Source organism: Sus scrofa, chromosome 12, assembly GCF_000003025.6.
Source record: "Sus scrofa isolate TJ Tabasco breed Duroc chromosome 12, Sscrofa11.1, whole genome shotgun sequence".
In the NCBI taxonomy this organism is placed as follows: Eukaryota; Metazoa; Chordata; class Mammalia; order Artiodactyla; family Suidae; genus Sus; species Sus scrofa.
In genome coordinates this window covers 39,322,421-39,347,940 of record NC_010454.4, presented here as the reverse complement: position 1 = coordinate 39,347,940, position 25,520 = coordinate 39,322,421, and the positions used below count along the sequence as shown (strand labels likewise).

At 39.9% G+C, this 25,520-nt stretch overlaps 1 protein-coding gene across 1 annotated transcript in view; it reads left to right on the top strand.

Annotated features, from left to right (window-relative positions):
• HEATR6 (HEAT repeat containing 6) overlaps positions 260-25,520 on the top strand; it is a 40,609-nt gene continuing 15,348 nt past the window's right edge. Inside the window, 13 exon segments of the mRNA XM_021067375.1 lie at positions 260-278; positions 787-1,010; positions 3,677-3,784; positions 6,192-6,332; positions 6,825-6,940; positions 7,755-7,869; positions 10,184-10,285; positions 11,503-11,640; positions 13,472-13,773; positions 14,800-14,933; positions 14,936-14,976; positions 21,763-21,969; positions 22,343-22,442. Of these exon segments, the coding sequence (XP_020923034.1) occupies positions 792-1,010; positions 3,677-3,784; positions 6,192-6,332; positions 6,825-6,940; positions 7,755-7,869; positions 10,184-10,285; positions 11,503-11,640; positions 13,472-13,773; positions 14,800-14,933; positions 14,936-14,976; positions 21,763-21,969; positions 22,343-22,442 (1,723 nt within the window). The 5' untranslated portion in view covers positions 260-278; positions 787-791.

Below are 25,520 nucleotides of genomic sequence, written 5' to 3'. Positions count from 1 at the left end.
CAGAAGTGTTTTATTCTCAGGATAAAACATGTACATTTAGGTGACTTCAAGGGTTTCCCTAAGAGTCATGGGTGAGAATTTGCTTTATATTTACATAATTTAAAGGACGGCCGTAGAGATGGTTTTCCCAGTCGGCCAGAATATAAACTTCAAGCCTTCACCTCGTGGGTGACTGAAAACTGTTCAACCTTTTTAAATGGCTATTTTCTTTTCCAGCTTTTTGCTTTTCAGGTTTCAGTAAATCTTGGGGTGTCCAATCTCAACCAGGTCACCTTCAGGTACGTTGTGTTTCACAAGGTTCAATTTGAACTCCCATATTATTGCATGTGGAGAGGGGCTTCACAACCCACAGGATTTACGTCCAGCCACAAAGAATCCCGGGGAACGCAGCTATTATTTCAGGGTGGTTTTGTGCCTGGGAGAAAAAAATTAGGGGTTCTAATACCATGTGAGAAGAGGAAAAGGATGGCGAACTAGCAGCGTTTGCCACTTTCAACCCCAGCCCCGTTCTGAAACGTTTAGTTCTAAACATGAATTTCAGCCCTGCCCAGTAACAAACTCTCTGGGAGGACAAAGAGAGTCCCCAGTTTTCAGTCACGGGTCAAGGAAAGGTGCGGGCGAAAAAATCTCACACATAATATGTATCTGCTGCGTACTAGACCGAGGATAGGTCCAGTAGTCTCAAAACCCCTCCCACATCGGATTCGGGTCTGAAGGAGGCATTTCCGGAACTAGCGCGCGGAGACGAGGGATGCCCCGGAAGTAGTTCCCTGTTGTCTTACGTAGGAAAGATGGCGGCGGTGCAGGTCGCGGGTTCTCTGTTGGGCGGACCGCCGCGAGAGACGCCTCGGGAACCACCCCTCGAGCAAGGTAGTGGGTTCCGCCGCTTGTCCTCCAGGCTCTGCGCCCTGCGCCCGGATGACAGCAGCTCCGGCCGCACCGAGATACACCTGCTTTTCGACCAGCTCATTTCCGAGAACTACAGCGAAGGCAGCGGCGTGGCCCCGGAGGTAGGCCCGCGGGCCCCGACCCCATCCTTCAGGAACCTTAGCTAAGGGCTCTCGCCCTGCCTTTCTGGCCTTTTCCCATCCTCCCTTTGCAGTGCTTAGTTCCAGGCTCTTTTTTCCCTCCGACCGCGATACATTCTTTGCCCTCCTCTTTCTGAAAGACACTGCAGCGCCTGGCAAACGTGCATATCTCAAAAGCCAACTCGGTGACTTCTGTTCTGATAACATCAGAGGTGTCATCCCTGGTGCTACCTTCCCGTTCCCTTCCCGGCTTCATTCCCCTTGTTCAGAACACTTTGTGTATAAAATTTGCTATTACCAGTTCTTGAGTACGTGGTACACGGGCCACATACTCTGTTGTACCGTGCAGGGTTGCAGGGATTTTAGTGTGTATTACTAGTTCTGTTTTACTGATAAACATAACTGAGGCTAACAAAGGTTCAGTGTCATTCATATTGCTGGCAAAAGGCAGGGCTAGAACTGGAACTAAGTCTCCCAAAGTCCCAGCCGTTTTCTGTTTCTCCATGCTAGCTCCACCCTCTTTGCCTCCTCTTTGAAAGTACTTTAATATTCACTCACATCAGACTTTGCATACTCCTTACTGACCCAGTCACACCACTGTTATCTGGTGCCCAGAGGCACCTTAAACCTCACATTTCTTAAAATTAGTTCATTATCTTCATACACACCCTGCATCCCCCATCCGCCCCGCCCCCCCCCGCCCCTCCCCAACACACACACATTGTCTGCCTAGCCGCAAAGGACAGACATTGGTTCTTCCCTTTCTTCTTTAGCCTGACAAAAGCATTTTTTTTTTTTGTCTTTTTTGTTGCTATTTCTTGGGCCGCTCCCGCGGCATATGGAGGTTCCCAGGCAGGGGTTGAATCGGAGCTGTAGCCACCAGCCTACGCCAGAGCCACAGAACGCGGGATCCGAGCCGCGTCTGCACCTACACGCAGCTCATGGCAACGCGGATCGTTAACCCACTGAGCAAGGGCAGGGACGAACCCGCAACCTCATGGTTCCTAGTCGGATTCGTTAACCACTGTGCCACGACGGGAACTCCCACAAAAAGCATTTTGATTTCATTCCTTCTAGATCCTGTCTAATCTAGATTCTTCAGAATCTGTCTCAGGGAGTTTCTGTCGTGGCTCAGCGGAAACGAATCTGACTGTATCCATGAGAATGCAGGTTCCATCCCTGCCCTTCTCAGCGGGTTAGGGATCCTGCATTGCCCTGAGCTGTGGTGTAGGTTGCAGACGCGGCTCAGATCCAGCGTTGCTGTGGCTGTGGTGTAGGCTGGCAGCTACAGCTCCTATTTGACCCCTAGCCTGGGAAGCTCCATATGCCGTGGGTGTGGCCCTAAAAAAAAAAAAAAAAAAAAAAAAGAAACTGTCTTAGTCTCAGAAATATTTCTCAGTCCATCCCCTCGTTTCTATTCCCACGGCCAATGCATTGGCAGGATGAATCTTCTGGACTGTTCCACTGGGTCTCCTTTAACTTATCCCCAAACCATTCTTTGTTCTCCTGCTAGAGTGATCTTTTCCTTAGTGGGGGAAAAAAAAAATCAATTAGAAAAGTAAATCTCTGATTTGGAAAGATCTTCAATACATTCTTGTAAATGGTCAAAGCAAGTTACAGTGTGAAATAATAGGGTGGGAAGGGCTTGACATCATAGGTACCTTTATAGATAATACAAAGAGTTCAAAACCACCTGCGGAAAAGTTTACAGTGGAATAATAGCATGTGTCACTAGGAGTAGTGTGGAATTAGGGAAGAGTCGGGACTTTTGCTTTATTTGTACAATGCGTGCCTTTCCAGTCTTCTGTCTTGTCATTCCTGCTTTTGTGCCCCATGTGCCATCATTTAAAACTTGCTGTTCCTCAGGTGTTTCACCGGTAAAACATGTGGGTGTTCAGGTCTGCCGACTCCATTCCCTTCACCGTGTCTTTCAGTGCCTTGCCTGTCTGGCAGAGTTTTCATCCTTCACACCCAGATTCTGCTTAAAAATCACCTCACCTCCCTAATTACTGTTTCCCCACAGAGTTTCTTGCTTAATTCTTTCAGCAAGAAATTCACTATAATTGTGAGCAGTATTTCTGTCTCCTTCATGGATTGTGCCTTTTTGAAGTTCAGAAGTATGTTTGTTCACTTTTGGAGCCCAAAGACCCAGCCTGCTACCTGGTACAGAGCAGGTGCTCAGAGCCTTTTAATTCAATAAACATCAATAGATGAATAAATAGTGTGATTTGCAAATAGGTTATTTTTTTAAATAAACAGTTTATAATTTTTCATTAAATTCATACAAGTGTCATTTCTGATTTTCGCGACGGCACTGCAAATTTAGTTTGCTTTCTCTTTAGTGTTTTTCAATTCAGTGTGTGCTTTTATGCTCTGGAATCCTTTCTTTGGTTATTTAATTGTACTGTCTCTACCTGTGTGGAAACTCTGGGGTCTTTAGCCTGGCAAAAATCATTTTGATTGTTTCCTTCTTTTTTAGCACATGCTTTTTTATGTTATCATCCTACTTTCTGCCTCAAATTTCATCTTTCCCCATTTTGAGTCTGAATGTTCACTTTTATTTTCTCATTTGGCTGTGTTGGGGTATCTTCAGTTGACTAATAGTATACTACCTTTTCATTGGCTTTTTTTTTTTTTTTTTTTGGTAGGATGTCAGTGCTCTTCTTGTCCAAGCTTGCCGGCTGGTACCTCTTAATCAGAATCATCTTGTCAGCAAACTGTGTCAGCTTATCCACCACTTGCTTAACACATTACAGGTAATCATGTAGGTAACATGTGAATTCACATCATGAATTTTGAGAATAAGTAAGTACCTTTGAAATACTACATTTGTGGTAGATATGTAATGCCAGTCTTTGGGGAAACTATGCACATGCAAAAACATGCTTTAAGAAGAGTGATATTAAAACAAATATAAGGAGTTCCCGTCGTGGCGCAGTGGTTAACGAATCCGACTAGGAACCATGAGGTTGCGGGTTCGATCCCTGGCCTTGCTCAGTGGGTTAACGATCCGGCGTTGCCATGAGCTGTGATGTGGGTCGCAGACGTGGCTCGGATCGCACGTTGCTGTGGCTCTGGCATAGGCTGGTGGCTACAGCTCTGATTCGACCCCTAGCCTGGGAAACTCCATATGCCACGGGAGCGGCCCAAGAAATGACAAAAAGACAAAAAAAAAAATATAAAAAACTGACCAAAATAAATATTCTGTGGTTTGTCCATCAGAGGTATTCCTTTCTGTTTGGTTCAGGAAACCAGTATCATTCCAGCCCCAGGTCTTAGAATTTTTTAGGAAAGATGTATTTAACTAGGATATACCTTAAAATAAATTGAAATGTCCCCTACCTCTTTCTTACCAATATTTTTCCCCCTTTCCCAAACCTACCATTTTTTTGTCATCTACTTTTGGTCTTCATAAAACATAAGAAGTATGTTGGGGGCAAGGAGACAACTAGATAAAAGACCCTTTTATTTATATCAAAGTCTGTATTGTAGCTCTCCTCTCTTCAGAATTTTTTCCAACTTGCTAAATAAATCTAGTGTCTTTTAGAAACAGTTCAAAAATTGAGGCTGTTACTATAATGTACCACATGAGTATTTTAAGGTAGTTAGCACAAAACTTATCAACTAGCATTTTGTAATCTAAGATGCTTCTGGCTGCGAGAAATAGAAAAGTCAACTCAGAAGAGCTGAACAGTTAAGATGTGTACACACACACACACATATATACATTTTACATTTCAAGCCCCAAGGGATGCAGCTTTAGGGATGCTTAATAATTAAGAGACTTTCTGGCAGCTTTCCATTCTGCCATTCTCCATGGTTGGGTTATTCTCAGCTAGCATCTCTCAGTTGTAAGATGCCTAAAATCCAGGCACCCCATGCAAAATAAATAACAGCCAGCAGAAGCAAAAAAACTATTTTCTGTCCATTTTATTTAAGCATGAGGAAGCTTGCCCCACAGACTCTCTAGCAGACTTTCCTGATATAAGGCTGAAGAGACCTAGCTCATAGGAGAACCCCTCTACGGCAGTCTGATCAGAAGGGAATTACCATGAATGGCTTAAACCAGGGATTTCAACTTTCACCGAAAGAATTAGAATCACCTGGAGGACTTAAGCTCCCTGGGTGATTACAGTCTGCAGCTCAGCCCTTACATCAGGGTTTCTCAACCTTAGCAACCTTAGTTGATGCGGGATTGGGGTGCATTGGAAGATGTTCAGCAGCATCCTGGCCTCCATTAGATGCCAGTGACATCCCTGCAATTGTGATTATCAAAAATGTCTGCTGACACTGCCAAGTGTTCCCTGGGACAGAATTGCCCCTGGTAAAGAACCATTGTCTTAGCAGAATTAGGATTTACCTTTAGGTCTCATGTGGGGAGGTGGGCACCCAGATAAGATCAGTGCTCTACCAGCAAGGAAAGGAGATGAGTGCTGGCAGCAGTGTCTGCTACATGTGACTTCCTAAATGAAATAGGGCTATTTTGAAATTTAGGATTTTTCAAACTGATGTGGTGGCTTCTGAATGCTTTCTCTTCTCACCTCTATCGTCTTTTTAATACTGGCAGTTTGGACAAGTTCCTGATCACCTATGACACCCAAGCCCTTAACCAACTTTCAAGCATTTGATGACAGTTTATTTCATTTGTCCATGAATTGGGACTTGGATAGCCTACTTTATCCTAATGAAATTATAAATTCCTGAAGGACAGGAGTATGCCATCTCTTGCTGTACTCTCCACGTCATGGCAGAGACATAGTAGCTGTGTAGCAGACGTGTTTAGTCTCAATGTATTTGTTGAGCATTTACTGTGTGTAAGGAAATTTAGTTGAATTATCATTTTTCAGTGGATTGAGTCTTACTGTCTGTGTATTTACAGCTGCCACTGTCTGGTTAGTTCAAGGAAAAGTTATAAGGACTTTGCCAGGTTCTACTTTGAGTGGAGGGAGTAAAGGGGAAGAATTGAGCAAGGCCTTGGGGCAAGGAGAAGGTCCTCTCAGTCAAACTTTCAGGGTCTTTAAAGGTGATCTTTTTGACACAAAAAGGTGGACACACATGTGCTCTCTCTCTTACATAGCTTGATTCAGGTGAGCATTCATGTCTGAAAAGGATTAAATATGATTTTAGAAATTGGCTCATAAATATATTTTTCCCTGTTGATAGGTAATTGTTGATGAACAGAACCTGGATTTTCTGTTGGCATATGCTATTTCTGCTATTCAGCAGTGTAGTTCCTGGACACACATGCAGATTCTTCAAGCTCTGGCAGCTCTGGTTTACTGCAATGGCTCAAAGTGTCAAAAGGTAGTTAAACTGTGTTCTGTCTTTCATTTGAGAGGTTGGGAGTGCAGGCTCTGAACCAGCAGGTCTGTGTTCAGGTTTCTGTCCTGCCATTAATTAGGTGTGTCCTGTCATTAATTAGATGTGTAACCTTGAGTCACCCTTAATTACTCTGAGCCTCATTTCCTCATGAGACTTCTGAGGATGTAGTCCCACTTGTAAAGTGCTTGGCATTTGGTAAATGTTAATTATCATTATTATTGTCATTATCCTTCAGCTCTGCAGCCAAGATGAAAGAGCTTCAGCAACAACCGAGGCTGGGAGTGCTAATCCTTACTGATTTTTTTTTTTTTTTTTTTTTTGGTATATTTTTGCATGCCTTTTTGAAGGATTTACCTAGCAGCTAGTCTTTCAGAACTTATATTTCCTTTAAAAAAATTTAACGAAATCTGTCTAAAAGGTAGTATTTTTCTAGAAGCTTTTTTTCAGCTGACATGGGCTGTTATTTTGTTTTAGTACCTCCCAGACTTGCTTGGCAAGGGTGGAATCTTGATGAAGTTGAGTGACTTGGCTCAGTCAGACCCTGAAGTTAGGAGAGCTGCAGTGCATTGTATGGCAAACTTATGTCTCAGGTATGTGGAATCAGTCAGATTTCCCAGTTGTAATTAGGTAGTAATTACAGTTCAATCTGTTTGAAGCCAGAGCCAAATTAGAAAAATAACCTACTTTGCATTTCTCATGGTCTTTGCTAATAAGATCATCTGATATTGTTTAAATTTTAATGTAGCATGTAAAGAAAGCTCATAAAAAAATGGAAGAAATAATAGACTAGGATCTTATTGCTAAAAAAATGGTAAAAGTGATGTATGTGCAGTATGTCAAGGTTTTGTTCTCTATTGGTGTAAATTCCAACCCTAGTAAGTCTTTTAGAATGATATATTCATAGACTTTAAGCTTTGTTGAGATATATCTCAACAAAGAAAGGCAAATTTCTTTTACCAAAAGAGAACCGGTTCCAGCTGCCCAGATCTGGATTCATGCAATAGAAAATGATTGGCACAGCGTTGATGTGTGTGGTCTCCATTGCAGTGTTGTCCAGTGGCTAAGAGGACAGGTTCAGCTGTGTGATTCTAGCTTGACAGCACCTGTCTGCATTATTTCCCTCTAAGAATCGAAAAGCAAAGAAAAAAGATTTCTGTTTCTATCCTTGTTTCACTACAAACTTAGGTAACTTCCCCTGTGAAAAGCATTCTGCTGTTTTTCCAGCCTCGTGCCTGTCCACGGCGATAATTAATTAATCCAGGTGCACTGTCTTCTATGATACAGGTTCATTCAAGGGTATATTCCAACTCCATTAGTCAGCAGTACTGCTACTTTTAATTCCTGTTCTTTTGCGAGGCCCATTGCAAAGGTAACTGAGTTTGGGTTGCTTTCTCTGTGTTTTAGTGTGCCAGGACAGCCATACTTGGAGGAGCCCTACCAAAACATCTGCTTCCAAGCTTTCTTGACTACTTTACAGGCTCCCAAATCATCTGCTATGGATGATATCACGTTTTGCATGGTAGGTGAGACTAGCACTAATCTTGTGATTGTTACAGATGGGTCTAGAAGCAGCAGTGGAATAAAAGTGGTTTATTAAAGAGTTTAATTTGGGAGAACCCGTCCTCAGCAGAAACAAATCTGAGGTTTCGGGTTCAATCCCTGGCCTCACTCAGTGGGTTAAGGATCCGGCGTTGCCGTGAGGTGTGGTGTAGGTCACAGACAGGGCTTGGATCTGGTGTTGCTGTGGCTGTGGTGTAGGCCCGCGGCTGTAGCTCCAATTCGACCCCTAGCCTGGGAACCTCCATATGCCTCAGGTGTGGCCCTAAAAAGCCAAAAGAAAAGAGTTAAATTTGGATGCTGTATTAGTTTTGTTTAAAGATATAGGCATAAGGGGAATGTTTATAACCCAAAAAGACTGAAGCCAAATCTTTCAGGTTTAAATTACAAGAAATTGTTTTTGCTTGTTTTGTTTTGCCATTGTTTGTGTTTTGCAATCCTAGGTTCTTAAAGAAAACTATTTTTTCCCTCCTGACTATAGAAGCAGTACAATTTCAGACTAGCAACTGTCTTTTAGATGGAAGGGAAGGGAGTGGATTTCAACCTATGATTCTAGTCGATTTTTCCTAGATGATGGAACTGTTTTTTTTTTTTTTTTTTTTTTTTTTTTTTTTTTTTTTGCTTTTTGGGTGCATATGGATTCATATTAAATTGACTGTAGCCCCCTACTCAGCCCACAACCAATCGACCCTCTGCCCTACCCACTCCCCCCATCGTCCCCTGCCACCCCCCCTCATGTTCTAGTCGATTCGTTACCACTGCGCGCCACACGACTCCGCACTGTCTTTAATGAAGGAAGGAGTGGATTTCAACAATATCTTCAATATTTTTTTTTTAAAAAATTGATGCCAATATGACAGTTTATTAAAAGATTTAAGTTCAGAGTGACCCATTTCAAAAATTACAAATAAGAGATGCAGAAGTTTCTCATAGTCCCCTGTTTAGATAAAACCACTGGGAACAATTTGTTCTACATGCTTCCGGATTTTTTTTCTATATAAAAATGAGTATATTTATAATTTTTAAATGGGACCATATTTAATATGCTATTTTGCTACTCTCTCTTCTTTTTAAAGTTAATGTATCAGAAGTTCCCACTGTGGCTCAGCAGGTTATGAAGCCAACTAGTGTCCATGAGGATGCGGGTTCAATCCCTGATCTCGCTCATGGGTGAAGGATCTAGTTTTGCCCTGAGCTGTGGTGTAGGTCACAGATGTAGCTCAGATTTGGTGTCGATGTGGCTGTGGTGTAGGCCAGCAGCTGCAGCTCTGATTCAGCCTCTAACCTGAGAACTCCCGTATACCACAGGTGCAGCCCTAAAATATATATATATATATATATATATATTTATTCATCAGACATCTTTTCATGACTGTTGTACCTCATGCTTTCTCACTGCTGTAGCTGGGAGACCTTGGCCAAGTTCTTCACTTCTTGAACCTACATGCTCCTCAACTCTGAAGTGGGACAAATGTAATTACCTTGTAGAGGTCTTATGAGGTGCATGTGAACTGAAATTCATTTACAGTGCTTTGGAAAGTGCTTGCTATTATTGTAAGTTTCATATGTAGTAGAGGGTTAGCTTTTTAATCATTGTCATAATTGATGGAGAATTAAAGTTTTTTTTTCATGTTTCTGCTATGGAGAAGGCTGTAGATCTTTTCCATATGGGGAATATTAAGAACAGAATCCTAGAAATGAGATTATTGCTCAAGAAGTTAATCTTGATCAGAATTACCCACCAGAAACCTGCTCGCACATACATTCCTTGCCTTTAAGAGTTGCTAAGGTTACTGCATGATAGAGTTCCTGTTTCCTGTGTCTGCTGCCACATTTTTATTCCCATCATATTCTTCCCACTTAACATTTCTTTTTTTTCTTGCTCGCCATTAGTACATGCTCATTTACAAACATGTACAAAAGACTACTCTTACTCAATAGGAGCACTCTGTTCTTCCAGAAAATAATTAGTAGTAGCTCATCAGCTCTCTTCTCTGAATCCTCATCTTCGCTTTTTTTTTTTCCCACTCCTCTGTTTAAAGTATTTTTCCCCATCATCTCAAGACTATTTCTGGAGTTCCCTGGTGGTCTAGCAGGTTAAGGATCAGGCACTGTCACTGCTGTGGTGTGGGTTCGATCCCTGACCTGGGAACGTCCACATGCTGTGGATGCAGCCAAAAAAAAAGATTTCTCTATCCTGCATGATACTAGAAAGTCGATCCCTGGATAAGGAAATTTCATTTACCTTTTAACTTGGTCTCCTTTTTCCCCTCTAGTTGTTACAAAATTCATTAAAAGGTATACAGTCTCTTCTAAATGGTGGGAAAATGAAGCTGACACAGACTGATGAACTTGGAGCTCTTTTAGCTGTGCTGAAGGTAAGGCATTGCCTGTTTAAACCCCAAGTCCTCACTGTGGTTAGCGTCTTTTCTATTTATACCCCAGACCCAAGGACCATTTTACATCACTACTGCAAGGCTAGCTTTAGGGTGTTGTATTTTAAGAGAGGAGAATTAAATGTTTATATTTGAACATAAAATTTAACATTAAGAACTGAAAAGAATAAATCTTGCTTTAGTGAATTTATCAAAATTCTGGGAGTTCTTGTGGTGGCTCAGCAGGTTAAGAACCTGACATAATGTCTGTGAGGATGGGGGTTTGATCCCTGGCCTCGCTCAGTGGGTTAAGGATCTGGTGTTACTGCAAGCTGTGGTGTAGATCACAGATACAGCTTGGTCTGGCATTGCTGTGGCTGTGATATAGGCTGGTAGCTGCAGCTCTGATTTGACCCCTAGCCTGAAAACTTCCATATGCTGCAGGTGCGGCCATAGAAAGAAAAAAAAAATGCATCAAAATTCTAAAATTTTATCTATGAAGTGAATTAGGAAGATAATAGGTTATAAAGCATGATCTGTAGATAACTTAAGTTTAGATTATCTTGACCCTGTTTGGACTTGAAAGAAGAACCAGCACTGCTTCTTTGCTCTCACTCTCATGTAGTAGGCAGGCCAATCAAGGCGTGTGTCATGAGCTGCCATCCTTTGGCTTCTGAGCCTGCCAGTCAGTGGGAAAGTCATGTCAGCCTCTCTGGGGATCCAGCTGTGTCTTCAGTTCAGCCAGGAAACTCTGTGCTGGCCTCAGATCAAAGCCATGTATGAAAACCTAGCTTTATCATGAACTAAAATTTTAATTCTTTTCTAGTACCACCCCCCTACTCCCAAATAGAAAGAGAGCTAGATTTGGACATGGATATGCTAAATAAAAATGATAGATTGGTCAAAAAAATTATAGATAAAAAAATTGGATAAGACTGATTGGAGAAACTTTTTAAATTAATAAGTGAAAGTAGTAAGTAAATAAACTAAAATCTAAAGTTAAACCTAACCCAATCTGGCCAAAACAGATCCCTCTGGTCTAAATGAGATTAAACTCTTCTTTAAGCTTAAACCTTCAGGGTATCTATTTTCTGTCCCATTTTAGTTTCCTTAATAACGCTTTTAAAAATGAATCTGTTCATCTCTGTGATCCAGAACGTGAATAATTTTGCTTTATGATTTGTTTCGTGTGTGTGTGTCTCCTTAATCATCGTCATTAGAAATCCATGTTCCATGGACTCCCTGGACTAAACATAGAGATGCCCACGGTATTATACCCCACTCCACTTCCTCAGTACGATGGACTACCACCCACCAAACCGCAGCAGTCAGAATCCAGCTCTTCTCGACCAACTGTGGTACATTTAACATCTATTTATTTATTTATTTTTTGATAGGCAAGAAATAGATTTATTAGGATGGAACACTTGTGAGAGATGCCAGTGAGCAGGCAAGGAAACTCTTAACATCTATTTAGATTTAAGTTGTGGATTGTTTTTAATTGCATCTTCATCCCCCAGAGGCTTAATTCTACAGGTGAACAGACTTTTTCTCCAAAAGGCCAGCTGGTGGAATTCCCATCGTGACTCAGTGGTTAACAAATCCAGCTAGTATCCATGAATATGCTGGTTCGATCCCTGGCCTTGCCCCGTGGGTTAAGGATCCGGCGTTGCTGTGGCTGTGGTGTAGGCCGGTGGCTATAGCTCTGATTTGACCCCTAGCCTGGGAACCTGCATATGCCGTGGGTGGGACCTTAAAAAGAGGAAAGACAAAAAAAAAAAAAAAAAAAGAGGCCAGCTGGTAAATATTATAGGTCTCTGTTGCCACTGCCAAATTTCCCATTCTTTCCAGTCAGCTGTCATCTCCCTTGTGTTTCTGTCAGAGAAGCTAAAGCATACAGATGTATGGCTGAGGTATTGCACCTAGAAATGTAATGTCTAGTAAAAATGCTTATAATTAGAACTTTTTTTACTCACTTTCTCAACATTGATTGAGCATCTGCTATATCCCAGACATTGTGCTAAATATTAGGAACATAGACTCTGGCTTTAGGATTTTGGGGGAGAAGGCAAAAATGGATAAATAGACATCTACAGTGCAGTATTTTGATTTCTTTTGTCAGAATATTCACAGATTACTCTGAGAACACGTTCTAGGCACCCAGTTGAGGAACACTTCAGGGCAACCAATAGAAGAGTAAGGGGGTGCTTTTTAACAGATGTGTTGGCTAACCTGGATCTCAAGAATTAACAATAGTACAGAGAAGGAAGCAGAATGTTTTATTTGGAAGGAACAATAGGTACACAGGCATAACGAATGTGAGTGCACACAGCCCATGTGTTAACCAGCAGGCTAGAGTGTCAGGTGTGTGGAGGGGGAGGTGGGGCAAGTATGTAGCAGAGGCCAAATCCTGAGAGTCTTACATGGTATGCTAAGAAGTTATTGTGATCTTAGAGGTGGTGAAGGCAAGAATCTGATCTAGGGAAGTGGTGTGATCCAATCTGAATTTCAGAATGATCACTGTGGTAGCAGGTAAGAGGGTGTGAGCTGGGAGCTTCGTAATCACAGGTAGAATTGATGAGCACCTTCCGTCCTCAAGGTCAGGGATGTGGAGAATGCAGAAAAGGGCACAGATTCCGAAGATGTTTGGGTGTCCAGAAGACGAAAGTAGGAAAAAAAGAAAGAAACTGGCTTTATCTACAAAGCCTCAGCGCCCCAAAACATGGATTGTATGTGATGAGCGTCTCTCCTATGCATCTAGAGTGGTGCTAGCTGTGTGTCCTACTTGGGAGAACCAAGAAAGTATTCACTCACTCATATTCTGTAGACCTTAATCTCCTGCAGAACCCCAGCTGAGAAGACTGAATGCCTTCACCACTGTGTAAGGCAAGTAGCATTAGCCCAACTTAAACAGATGAAGAAAAAGCTAAATGATTTGCCCAGGGTCACAGAGGTAGAATTTAAACCCAAGCTATAAGTTTTGCTTCGTCCCATGTATTCCGCACCTTGTTTCTTAGAGTCCAGTAGTGTGTACGTAAGCATTTGGCATAGTGCCTGACACATAGAGTATCCAGTAAGTGCCACTTTTTTCTCTTCTCCTCTTCTTTATTCAGACTACATATTAATTATCAAATGAGAAGTTGCCAATAGCTATCATATATATGTGTTTTCATTTGCTCCTAAAATCAGAATAAAAAGAAAAAATCAAAAGTAAAACCGAAGAAAATCCAGCAAGGAGAGGAGGAGGAGGAAGAAGAATCCAGTGGTGAAAGAGAAGTGGCCCCAGTCTCTGGCTCAGGCAGACGGAACCTGCATAAAGGGGATGCTCAGTGCGCCCCCTCCCAGGGGGGTCAGAGTTTGCCATTAGCTGCAAGCGGAGCTGCAGGAAAAGATCGAGTCTCCTCACCCTTCAGTCCTTCCAGTTGGAAAAGGGTCAGCAGTAGTGAGTCAGACTATTCTGATGCTGAAGGAGGCATGCAGAGTAAAGTGAGGTAGTAGTATTTTGTTATATTTTTATGCCTCATCTTCCAAGTTGCGTTTATAAATTTATAACCTTGCTTCAACGTCTGTTGCATGAGATTTGTGAAGATTCTCATTTATGTGGGACTTTGCATTACTCTGCATTTGCCATGTTCTCTTGATCTGCCTTTGTACATGTGGTTCCTCTGCCTGAAATAGTCTTTCTTTTACTTTTTTTTGCCCTTTGCCTTGTTAACACTACTCATCTCCAGTATGAGCTCAGCAGTCGTATGCTCTGAGGCTTTTCTGATCCCTTGCTCCAGCTTAGGTACTCTCCTACGTGACTTACCTTTGCCTTAGTGGTGATCGTACTGTGTTGTAAGTATCTCTTAAAGCTATTCAGTAAGCTTGACAAGGACAGGGCTTAGTTTATGTCTGCCAGCCTCAGCACAGTGCCTGGCACAAACATAAGGATTCTTAGTACTATTTGTTGAATGGATGGATACTCTGTAGTAGCTCATTTAATACTGATTTCCTAATAACAAAATGTTGCCCTCCTATTCCCTATCTGGTTGTGTTTTTTAGTTGCCGACTTTATTAATTTGCTATATAAATAAATTGCTGTAACATTTTTTTCTTCTTTTTAGGGCCGAACCCACGGCATATGAATGTTCCCAGGCTAGGGATTGAATTGGAGCTGTAGCCGCCAGCCTATGCCACAGCCACAGCAACACTGAATCTGAGCTGTGTCTGCAACCTACACCTCAGCTCATAGGCAGCACCGGATCCTTAACCCACTGAGCGAGGCCAGGGATCAAACTAATATCCTCATGGAGACTAGTTGGGTTCGTTATTGCTGAGCCACAGCGGGAACTCCTGCTTTAACATGTTTTGATTGCATTTTGAAATAATTTTTAAAATGTTGGCATCTTTCAGACTTATTTGGAATGTTGAATTTCTCACTATATCATTTCAGGTGGCTGGAATAAATAGCATTTCATGCTAATGTTTTTAAAATAATTAAAAGACTTTTTTCTTCCTTCTTTTGGTTTTTAAAGGTCTTATCAAGCCAAAGTTCGCCAAGGAGCATTAGCTTGCTTTCTTTCTACTATAAAATCAATAGAAAAAAAAGTTCTTTATGGTTACTGGTCAGCCTTTGTTCCTGATACACCTGAGCTTGGAAGCCCACAGTCTGTTCCTTGATGACTCTGACGTTAAAAGATCCCTCTCCAAAGGTAAGAGCATTTACATTCTAAGTATTTTATGAGGAAGAAAAGCTTTACAGGTCTTTCTTGTTTTCTCTGCCCTGTTGATCTTATCTGAAGAAGGGTCTTACTGATATTGACTCAGGCATGACTTGAGAACCACTAGATAGATGGGCAGGAGGCTAGGAAATGGACTAATGTGAATAACAAGTTGAGGGAGATCCCACTGAGTTTTTGCTTCCATGTTCTTCTTGAGCTCTGCTGAAGCAGCTATGCTTCTGTTTTTATAAAAATGTTGATTATCATGGTGTTTATAATAGAAAAATATGGCTTAAGTACTCACTGGAGTATCATGATGTATAATGGTTATGAAAAATGTGTAAGGCTTAGGGAAATGCTAATGATGTTTTATGGAAGTATAGGATATAGAATTATATGATCCTAACAGTTTTTTCTTCCAATTTTTCTATATTTTTCAAATCACATGCAATAGTATTACATAGTTTAGTGAGAAAAACTTATTTTTAACTTTTTTCTTTCTTTCTTTGTTTTGTTTCTGTCTTTTCAGGGCTGCACCCGTGGCATATGAGGTTCCCAGCCTAGGGGTCAAATCAGAGCTGTAGTCTCTGGCCTGTGCCACAGCCACAGCAACGCCAGATCTGAGCCACATCTGCAACCTACACCACAGCTCATGGCAATGCTGGATCCTTAACCCACTGAGCGAGGCCAGGGATTGAACCTGTGTCCTCACGGTTGCTAGTCGGATTCCTTTCCTCTGAGCCACAACAGGAACTCCAGAAAAACTTATTTTTAAAAAAGAAGAAAAAATAACTTGGTAGTCATGGGTAGCTGCAGTAAGGTAGCTGTGGCTGCTGAAGTGTTTGCTCTTCTTGGGTATATTAACTCTTCTCCAGAAGTTAGCTTCTTACCCAAATAAGGACATAGTTTAGTATTTAGATTCCTGTTACGATACTTAACATTAAAAATGCATGTTGAATGGCATCTGGTGTCCTCAGGTCACCAGCCTATGCTCTCAAAGTGACTAGTTTCAACTAGGCCACTTAGTATTTTGTTTCTAGTTTTAAGATTTTTTCCCTTAAAAGCAGGGAGGAGGGCTAGCAATCCGTACTGCATTGGAACTCTCTTTGATCATCTTCTTGACTAGCTAATTACTATATAAGGAAATTTCTAAAGGACCCTTCAACGCTTTTACAGGGCAAAGAAAAATAAACTAGCCTCAAATATATTCCCTCAAAATGTCTTGTAGGGTATTTCAAAAACCCAATATCCTAAGTAGTTAAACCAGTAGAAATCTTTCACATTGACTAAATCAGTAGTGAATGAGAACCTAGGAGAAAAATGGAAAATGATGGTGGCATATAAATAAGTAATGAAGCTATTCCAGCAGTTGGAAGGAAAACTGCTATAAAGGTTGGGAAAAGTATATATATCTAGATAGATATTTATATTTTTGAAGACTCTCCAGCTGAGTGGAGCAGTTGTAAGTAGCTAAGGAAATGGAGGTGGTGCCATGGGGCAAGTAGCAGGCCAAGTAAGCCACCTGCACTGCAGCTGCCCAGATAAGGGGATTTGAGTATAGGGAGGTTATAGGGTCATATCTGATGAAAGTAGATTGAAATAATTTTCGTGATATTTTTGTCTTTATATTTTTCAAATGTTTATATCTGACTTTACCATGAGAAATTCCCCTTATTGCAAAGTGGTCCTCCTTGATTTGGGTACTTCTTAGATATGTTTTTGCTGTTTAACTTCATTGAATGTAGGAAATGTGCTGAGTGAAAAAAAAAGTATACGTATGTAGCCTTCCTTCTGGAGATGTCTTAGGTCCAGTACAAAAGCCACACAAAGGTCCTGGAGAAATGAAAAGCCAGTCATCATTTTTTTTTTTTTTAATGATTTTTATTTCTTTCCATTATAGCTGGTTTATAGTGTTCTGTCAATTTTCTTCTGTACAGCAAGGTGACCCAGTCACACACATACATATATACATTCTTTTTCTTACATTATCATGCTCCATCATAAGTGATTAGATATAGTTCCCAGTTTTAGACAGCAGGATCTCATTGCTTATCCATTTCAAAGGCAATGGTTTGCATCTATTAACCCCAAATTTCCAGTCCATCTTATTCCTTCCCCCTCCCCCTTGGCAACCACAAGTATGTTCTCCATGTCCATGATTTTCTTTTCTGTGGAAAAGTTCATTTGTTAAGTTCATATATTAAAAGTTCATATATTAAATTCCAGATGAGTAATATCATGTGGTATTTATCTTTCTCCGACTTAATTCACTTAGTATGAGAGTCTCTAGTTGATCCATGTTGCTGCAAATGACATTATTTTGTTCTTTTTATGGCTGAGTAGTATTCCATTGTGTATATATACCACATCTTCTTAATCTGGTCATCTGTTGATGGATGTTTAGGTTGTTTCCATGTCTTGGCTATTGTGAATAGAGCTGCAATGAACATACCAGTGCATGTGTCTCTTTCAAGGAAAGTTTTGTGCAGATATGTGCCCAAGAGTGGGATTGCTGGGTCATATGGTAGTTCTATATTTAGTTTTCTAAGGTACCTCCATAATGTTTTCCATAGTGGTTGTACCAACTAATCATCATTTTTAAAAAAGATTTTTAAAAGAACAAAGTAATGGTTAAAATTTTTCAGTTTAGTGTAATGGTAAGTGAAATGATTATACTCAGTAGATTTTTAGCAGATACTAGATTTAAAAGGATGTAAATAAGTGTTGTGATATGGGCCCAGCACGTTTCCGCTGTGCAACTCTGCTAATGCCTAAGTGTTGTGATAATTGTCCATAATGGGCTTTGGTGCACACCTTGTGAGCCAAGGCCCATGCTAGAAGAAAGTGTCTTGTAGATGATGTCAGCGAGAGAGGCTTTTTAGAAAGACTTCTAGAAAATTATGTGCAAAAATTACAGTTACTGGTTCATGTGATAGGAATGTAACAGCATCGTGGATTGATCAGAGCTAGGTTAAAAGTTGCCACCACGTATAAAACTGGTCATCTTCTCAGGGGCTCATTGAGTATGGAGTGGGATAGTTTGAAGTTTCTCTTCACCAGGATGGAAAAGACAAGACAACAGTAGTGTATCCCCTTATTGGAGTGCACAGTGATGATGATTTTCAGTTCATGGCAGCTCTGATATGACCTGTGGTAAATTCAGTTGGAAACACAATCATCAGTAATATACTCAGAAATTCCCCAGAGAGAAATGGATGGAAGGCAAGGTGATTGGACTACTCTATTCAAAACACCCACAATGACAGAGATTACTTTTAGGAAACAGGAATGTAAAATGCTAGAATGGTTCACTGAGAAGGAGAAACACTTAGAAATTTCATTAGGTTTTAGTGGTGGAGGTACTTGGGAAATCGTCACCTGTTTACATGCTGGAAATGTGCTTCAGAAAGCCCATCCTGTGTTTGCAGGCAGCATGGAGCAATCAGTATAACAACACAACTAATTTGAGTTTCTTCCGTATGATTTACTCAGGTGCTACAAAGGTATATTGTGGGTACATAGCAGCAAGGCTTGATCTAAGGGATAGAGAGACTGCAGGGCAGACCTTCCTCTTGGTACCTTGAGAATTAACCAGATTTTCAGATTCCATGATGATTATTTTTTTATCGAGCTATGAAATGTGGAAACAAATCAAAATCTAGATAATAGATAGCATAACTAGGGAAGGGAATAAAGGGTTGAAATTTTTAGCTATCATAGAATGGTAGGAAATCAGGTTTTCTCTTATATGGCCAACCAAGAACAGGTGACCCTTGCTTGAATGTCTCGGATCTAGAGACCTTGACACAGTATTCACATGGCTCCACCTAAAAGGCACCCAGCTTTGGGGTTGTGATTAAGTGAAATTAACCCTGAACATATGTGAAGAATAATTAGTACTTGGATAAAACTGAAGACAAGCACAGCCAGGTACCCTGCATTGAAACCCCAGCAGTACCCACTTCCAGCAGTGACCTCTTTATCATACTCCCAGGAATATTCTGAGACCAAACATACACCAAAAAGGAAAAAATAAAGATTGAATGAGCCACTCAGCAAACCTTTCTACTATATTCTTAAGTAGCAAAAAAAGGAAAAGTGCTTTCTTATTTCATTACCTTGAGCAAGCCTTTGGGCTGAATGAGGTAGAGCTACCTTCTAGTGAAACTGAGCACACTGATGTTGATAAGATTAAGAAACCTTTCATCCACCATTATAAATACTCAAACAATAAAAACTTAAAATGAGCTCTCTAGAGAGCTGCACCTCTTATGGTTTGCCATAAATCAGGAATTTTCTGCTGGAAGTGCTGATTATTAGAATTTAAACAATATGTAATTTTTTTTTTTTTAGGGCCGCACCCATGGCATATAGAAGTTCCCAGGCTAGGGGTCAAATTGAAGCTGCAGCTGCTGGCTTATGCCACAGCCACAGCAACGCTAGATCTGAGCCACGTCTGCAACCTACACCACAGCTTATGGCAACACTCGATCTTTAACCCACTGAGCGAGAGCAGGGATTGAACCTGCATCCTCATGGATACTAGTTGGGTTTGTTAGTACTGAGTCACAATGGGAACTCTAGCAATATATAGAAAATTGATATAAGAATAAATGAAGTGGAACCTGGGCCTGATTTAATGCCATAAATAGTATTTTTATAACAACAAAGATTCATTAAATGTCATTTAGAGGAAATAAATCAGAACCATGAGAAGTATAATTTGATATAGTATCATATTTCCATAAAGATTTTATACCTTGACAGTAAAAAAGAACTGATTTCAGTGATATTCCTTTTGTTTTCATCTGTGATAGTCATGAATGCCTTTTCTCTCTTAGGGTACCAAAATTAATCGAGCTGAAAATTTTTTACTTTTGAGTATTCATTTTTTTCTACATCTTGGCTCTTAATTTTATTTGGTTTGTGAGCTGCTAGAATTGTGATATTTAATTATGTTCTAAAGAAATGAGGGTTTACCATAACATCTGCCTTTTTCAGTTAAGATCAGCTAGCCGTCTAATCAGAGGTTGGTGGACTATGGCCTGTGAACCAGATCTGGCCCACTACCTGTTTTGATATGACCCATGAGCTAAACGTGTTTTTTATGCTTTTAAGTGTTTTTTTCTTAATCAAAAGTAATATTTTATGATATGTAAAAATTACATGAAATTGACATTTCACTGTCCGTAAGTAAAATTTTATTTCAACACAGTCACATTTAATTTCTTTATACAGTATCTGTACTAACGTAGCAGAGTTGAATGGTTGCAACAAAGACTCGTGGCCTGCAAAGTCGAAAAAAGTAAGATTTGGTATATATGACTGGGTCACTTTGCTGTACAGCAGAAATTGACACAACATTGTAAATCAACTATAATTTTAAAAATAAAATTTGGGAGTTCCCTGGTGGCTCAATGGGTTAAAGGCCTGGCATTGTCACTGCTGTGGCATAGGTTTGATCCTTGGCTTAGGAACTTCTGCATGCGGCAGGCATGGCCAAAAAAAAATTAGACACATACACACACAAATAAAATTTGTACTACTGGCCCTTTACAGAAAAGGTTTGCTAGCCCCTGATCTAACTACTTCTTGGATCAACTGATTTGTGCAAGAGCATGGCCAACTTCCTGACCTAAGTGTTTATGCTTAATTACAAAAAATCAAGCCATACTACAATATATATACTATATATATTATACTGTACTATAAAGTTCTCAAAACAATAATATTTAGTTTTTTGTTTGGATTCCACTCTATAAACATCTTGTAGAAATGATTTATTTCTTGATTACTTGGAGATACAGTTGGTGATTTTTCATATCCATCTAAGATTTGCTTCGTATTGAGTAAATGTTTAGATTACATTCCACAGTGTAAGTTCCTTACTTTTTAAAAATCTGACTGAAAGATTTAATTGGCATTTTTGGGTGAACTGGCCAAAGAGGATACAGTATTATTTCATAGGTCCTGCATTTATCACCTATATTTCATTTTGGTTAAATTGGCTTTTTTTTCTTTTCATTTCTTTTATGATTTTTTAATACCACAAAATCATCATGGTACCAATTGAAAGTAATCTTTTAATCTTATAAAGAAAACATAGATGCAGTGGCACTTTTCCTGTCATACACAGCAGTCCATTGATAAAGGTGCAGGTATTTCCCTTTCCATCCATAGGGTTATATTTAATAGTATTTCTTTGATTAGCAAAAATTCTTATTCAGGTAGGGTTATTTCCTATACCTAAGAATGTTCCTAAAAGTTGGGTCATTAATAGTGCCTGCCAAGCTGAGTATGTGCAAGGTTCCTAATATCCTATTTCATTAACCTTGAGCGCTCATGGATGCTTCAGGGTGGACCGTAAATCAGAATGTCCTCAGGAACTGTGATATGAAACAGACTCTAGATGTGTGTATTTTTTTCTACCCCTCAGGCTGTTTAATTCTCTTTTCAGTTGACGTTATGCTTGAATAAACTAGGCCTCTCATCTTTATTTTCAGGTTTTTATACTATGGTGTAGCTTAGACTTATTCCTTACAGTAAGAAAACCTAACAGGAATATGATTTAAGGTTTTTTTGGTTTTTTAAAAGTGTAGGGGTAGGGGTGTGAGTGACTTAGTTCACGGCTGGTTTTAGGACCTGATAATCTCATTGCCTTCATTCTTCTTAATTAAAATGATCCTAAATACTTTCAAAATAAAAAATATATATAGGAAGAAGGAGATTCAACTTCTGATTTTTAACTAACTAATGTGCATTATCCTGAAATTTCAGACCCGTGCCTGTGCCCTGCAAGTTTTATCTGCCATCTTAGAAGGCTCAAAGCAGTTTCTTTCCGTTGCTGAAGATACCAGTGACCACAGAAGGGCTTTTACTCCCTTTTCTGTAATGGTTGCTTCCAGCATTAAAGAGTTGCACAGATGTCTTTTGTTAGCTTTGGTGGCTGAATCATCCTCACAGACCCTCACTCAGATAATTAAGGTAAATGTGCCAAGTTAGCAGTGAGTTCCAGAGGCAGTTTCTCTGTTTAAATTTTGTGTAATGTTTATATTGCCCCAGAGTAAGAATATAACTAAGTAGTGATTTTAATTAAAGATATACTATTTGGAAATCTGTTGCTACTTGTCTGATCATACCTACAATCTCTGTATGTCCAAATAAATGATTTCCTTAAAATACTCCTTTATCTTTAGTATTAAGCTATACCAATGAGATTACATTGCTATTCCTGGGAGTGGGGGGTGCTTGTTTTTCATATAAGTAGACTTTTGTTTTTTAATTAAATGCTCTAAAATTTTATCTCTATGCTGTGGCTCAGTCAGGCCCATTGAACTATTCTTTTTGTGTTTTGCAGTGCCTTGCAAACTTAGTATCAAATTCACCTTATAATCGTCTGAAACTCAGCCTGCTGACCAAAGTCTGGAACCAGATAAAGCCTTATATCCGCCACAAAGGTTGGTGATAGTTTAAAACTGATTGCTTTTTTGTATCAACCAAATCTAGATAATTAGTTTAAAAATATTCAGAGCATTTTTTTAGCTCTAAGATATCTCTGTTTATTCTCGTAGGGTTTGGTGAGAACTAACTATTGCTAGAACCTCACTTTTGACCCCTGAAGCCCAAGGGGGCACCACTGGAAAGACGTGACCTGGAGAATTAACTGTAAAGTTTAATGCCTCTTCAATGCATCAGTGCAGTGACCAGAGTATCCCTTTAGAATTAGGATTGAGTGAAGGATTTGGGGTCCCGCTCTAGTGTGAAATAATTCATACCCTTTAGATATAGGTAGAGGATGGATGGCCAGTCAGATAGACAGACATCATCCTCTTTTGGGAAAGAAAAAGTGGAATATCAAACTTAACGTCTTTTAACATTATCTCCTCTAAAGTTGGAATAAAATTCCAGAACCTCAAATCACCGCTAACTAGTCTTATTTCCTGACGCTCCCTCATATAATATGTACGTGCTTACCTGTAGAACATTTGTTTTCCTTTAGTTTGTGAGCTTCTGGATCAGACCACATTCTGATAAGTTGAGTTTTTAGTTAGAATAGTAGAACTTGAAGGAGGCCTGGATTTTTTTTTTTTTGTCTTTTTGCCATTTCTTGGGCTGCTCCTGCGGCATATGGAGGTTCCCAGGCTAGGGGTCCAGTCGGAGCTGTAGCTGCTGGCCTACACCACAGCCACAGCAACGCTGGATCCTTAACCCGCTGAGGAAGGCCAGGGATCAAACCTGCAACCTCATGGTTCCTAGTCAGATTCGTTAACCACTGTGCCACAACGGCAACTCCGGGTTTCCCTTTTCTTTACATACTTGCCAACACTTTTTGTTTCTTCTCTTTTTGATGATGGCCATTCTGACAGCTGTGAGGTGATAGCTCATTGTGCTTTTGATTTGCGTTTCTCTAATGATTAGTGATGTGGAGCATCTTCTTAGGCGTTTGTTGGCCATTTGTATGTTTTTTTGGAGAAATGACTGTTCAGGCCCTCTGCCCATTTTTAATGGGATTGTTTAGTTTTTTTGATATTGAGTTGTATGATTTCTTTATATAATTTGCATATTAATCTCTTATTGGATATATCATTCGAAAATACCTTCTACCATTCAGTAAATTGCCTTTTTATTTTATTGATTTCCCTTACTATGTGAAAGTTTTTTAGCTTGATGTAGTTCTACTTATTTATTTTTGCTTTTTCTTTCCCTTGCCTGAGGAGACAAATCCCAAATAATGCTCCTAATACTGACATCAGAGTGTGCTGGAGTTCCCTCTATGGCACAGAAGGTTAAGAATCCGACTGCAACGGCTCAGGTTGCTACAGAGGTATGGGTTCAATCCCTGGCCCAGCACAGTGTATTAAAGGATCTGGCATTGCTACAGCTACAGCATATGTGCAGCCATTTAAAAAAAAAATAATAAGTGTATACTGTCTGCTTTCTTCTAGGTATTTTATGGTTTCAGGTCTTACATTTAAATCTTTAATCCATTTTTAGTTTATGTTTGTATGTGATATAAGAAAGTGGTCCAGTTTCATTGTTTTACATGTAGGTGTCCAGGCTTCCCAACACCGTTTATTGAAGGGGCTCTTTTCCCCATTGCATATTCTTGCCTCCTTTGTCGTAGATAAATTGACCATATAAGAGTGGGTTTATTTCTGGGCTCTCTCTTCTCTTCCATTGATCTATGTGTCTGGTTTTTGTGCCAATACCACATTGTTTTGATTACTATAGCTTTGTAGTATAGTTTGAAATCAGGGTATATGATAACTCCAGCTTTGTTCTTTTTTCCTCAAGATTACTTTGGCTACTCAGGTGTGTTTATGGTTCTGTACAAATTTTAGGATTATTTGTTCTAGTCCTCTGAAAAATGCCGTGAGTGTTTTGTGGTTTTTTGTTTTTTTTTTTTTTTTGGTCTTTTTGCCATTTCTTGGGCCACTCCTGTTGCATATGGAGGTTCCCAGACTAGGGGTCTAATCGGAGCTGTAGCCGCCAGCCTACGCCAGAGCCACAGCAATGCGGGATCCGAGCCACGTCTGCAACCTACACCACAGCTCACGGCAACACCAGATCGTTAACCCACTGAGCAAGGCCAGGGATCGAACCCACAACCTCATGGTTCCTAGTCGGATTTGTTAACCACTTGTGCCACGATGGGAACTCCCGTGAGTGTCTTTATTGGGACTGCATCGAACCTGTAGATTGCTGTGGGTAGTATGGACATTTTAACAATTTTAATTATTCCAATCCACAAGCATGGTATATCTTTCCATTTATTTGTGTTGTCTTCAGTTTCATCAATGTCTCATAGTTTTTAGAATACAGGTCTTTCACCTCCTTGATTAATTTATTCCTAGGTGGTTTTTTTTTGATGCAATTATCAATGGCATTGTTTTAATTTCTATTTCTGATGGGTTGTTATTAGTGAATAGAAATGCTGCAGATTTCTGTATATTAATTTTGTACAATTTCACTGAGTTGATTTATTCTAATAGTTTTTTTGGTGGAGTCTTCAGGGTTTTAGTATCATGACATGTGTATACTATATGACATGTATAGTATCTTGTCATATATAAAGAGTGACAGTTTTACTTCTTCCTTTACAATTTGGATGACTTTTCTTTTTCTTGTCTGCTGTGTCTCAGACTCCTCATACTGTGTTGGATTTAAGTGGCAAGAGTTGGTATCCTTGTCTTGTCCCTGACCTTAGAGGACATGCTTTCAGCTTTTAACTGTTGAGTTTATTAGCTGTGGGTTGTCATATATGACCTTTATGATGTTGAGGTATGTTCCTCTGTATCTACTTTATTGAGAGTTTTTTATTGTAAGAGGATGTTGAATTTTGTCAGAAGCTTTTTCTGCATCTGTTGAGATGATATATGATTTTTACCCTTTTTTTTAATGTGGTGCATTAGGTTAATTGATTTGCAGGTATGGTACCATCCTTGCATCCCTGGGATAAATCTCACTTGATTACATTGTATGATCCTTTTAATGTATTGTTGAATTTGATTGAGGATTTTTGTATCTGTGTTCAT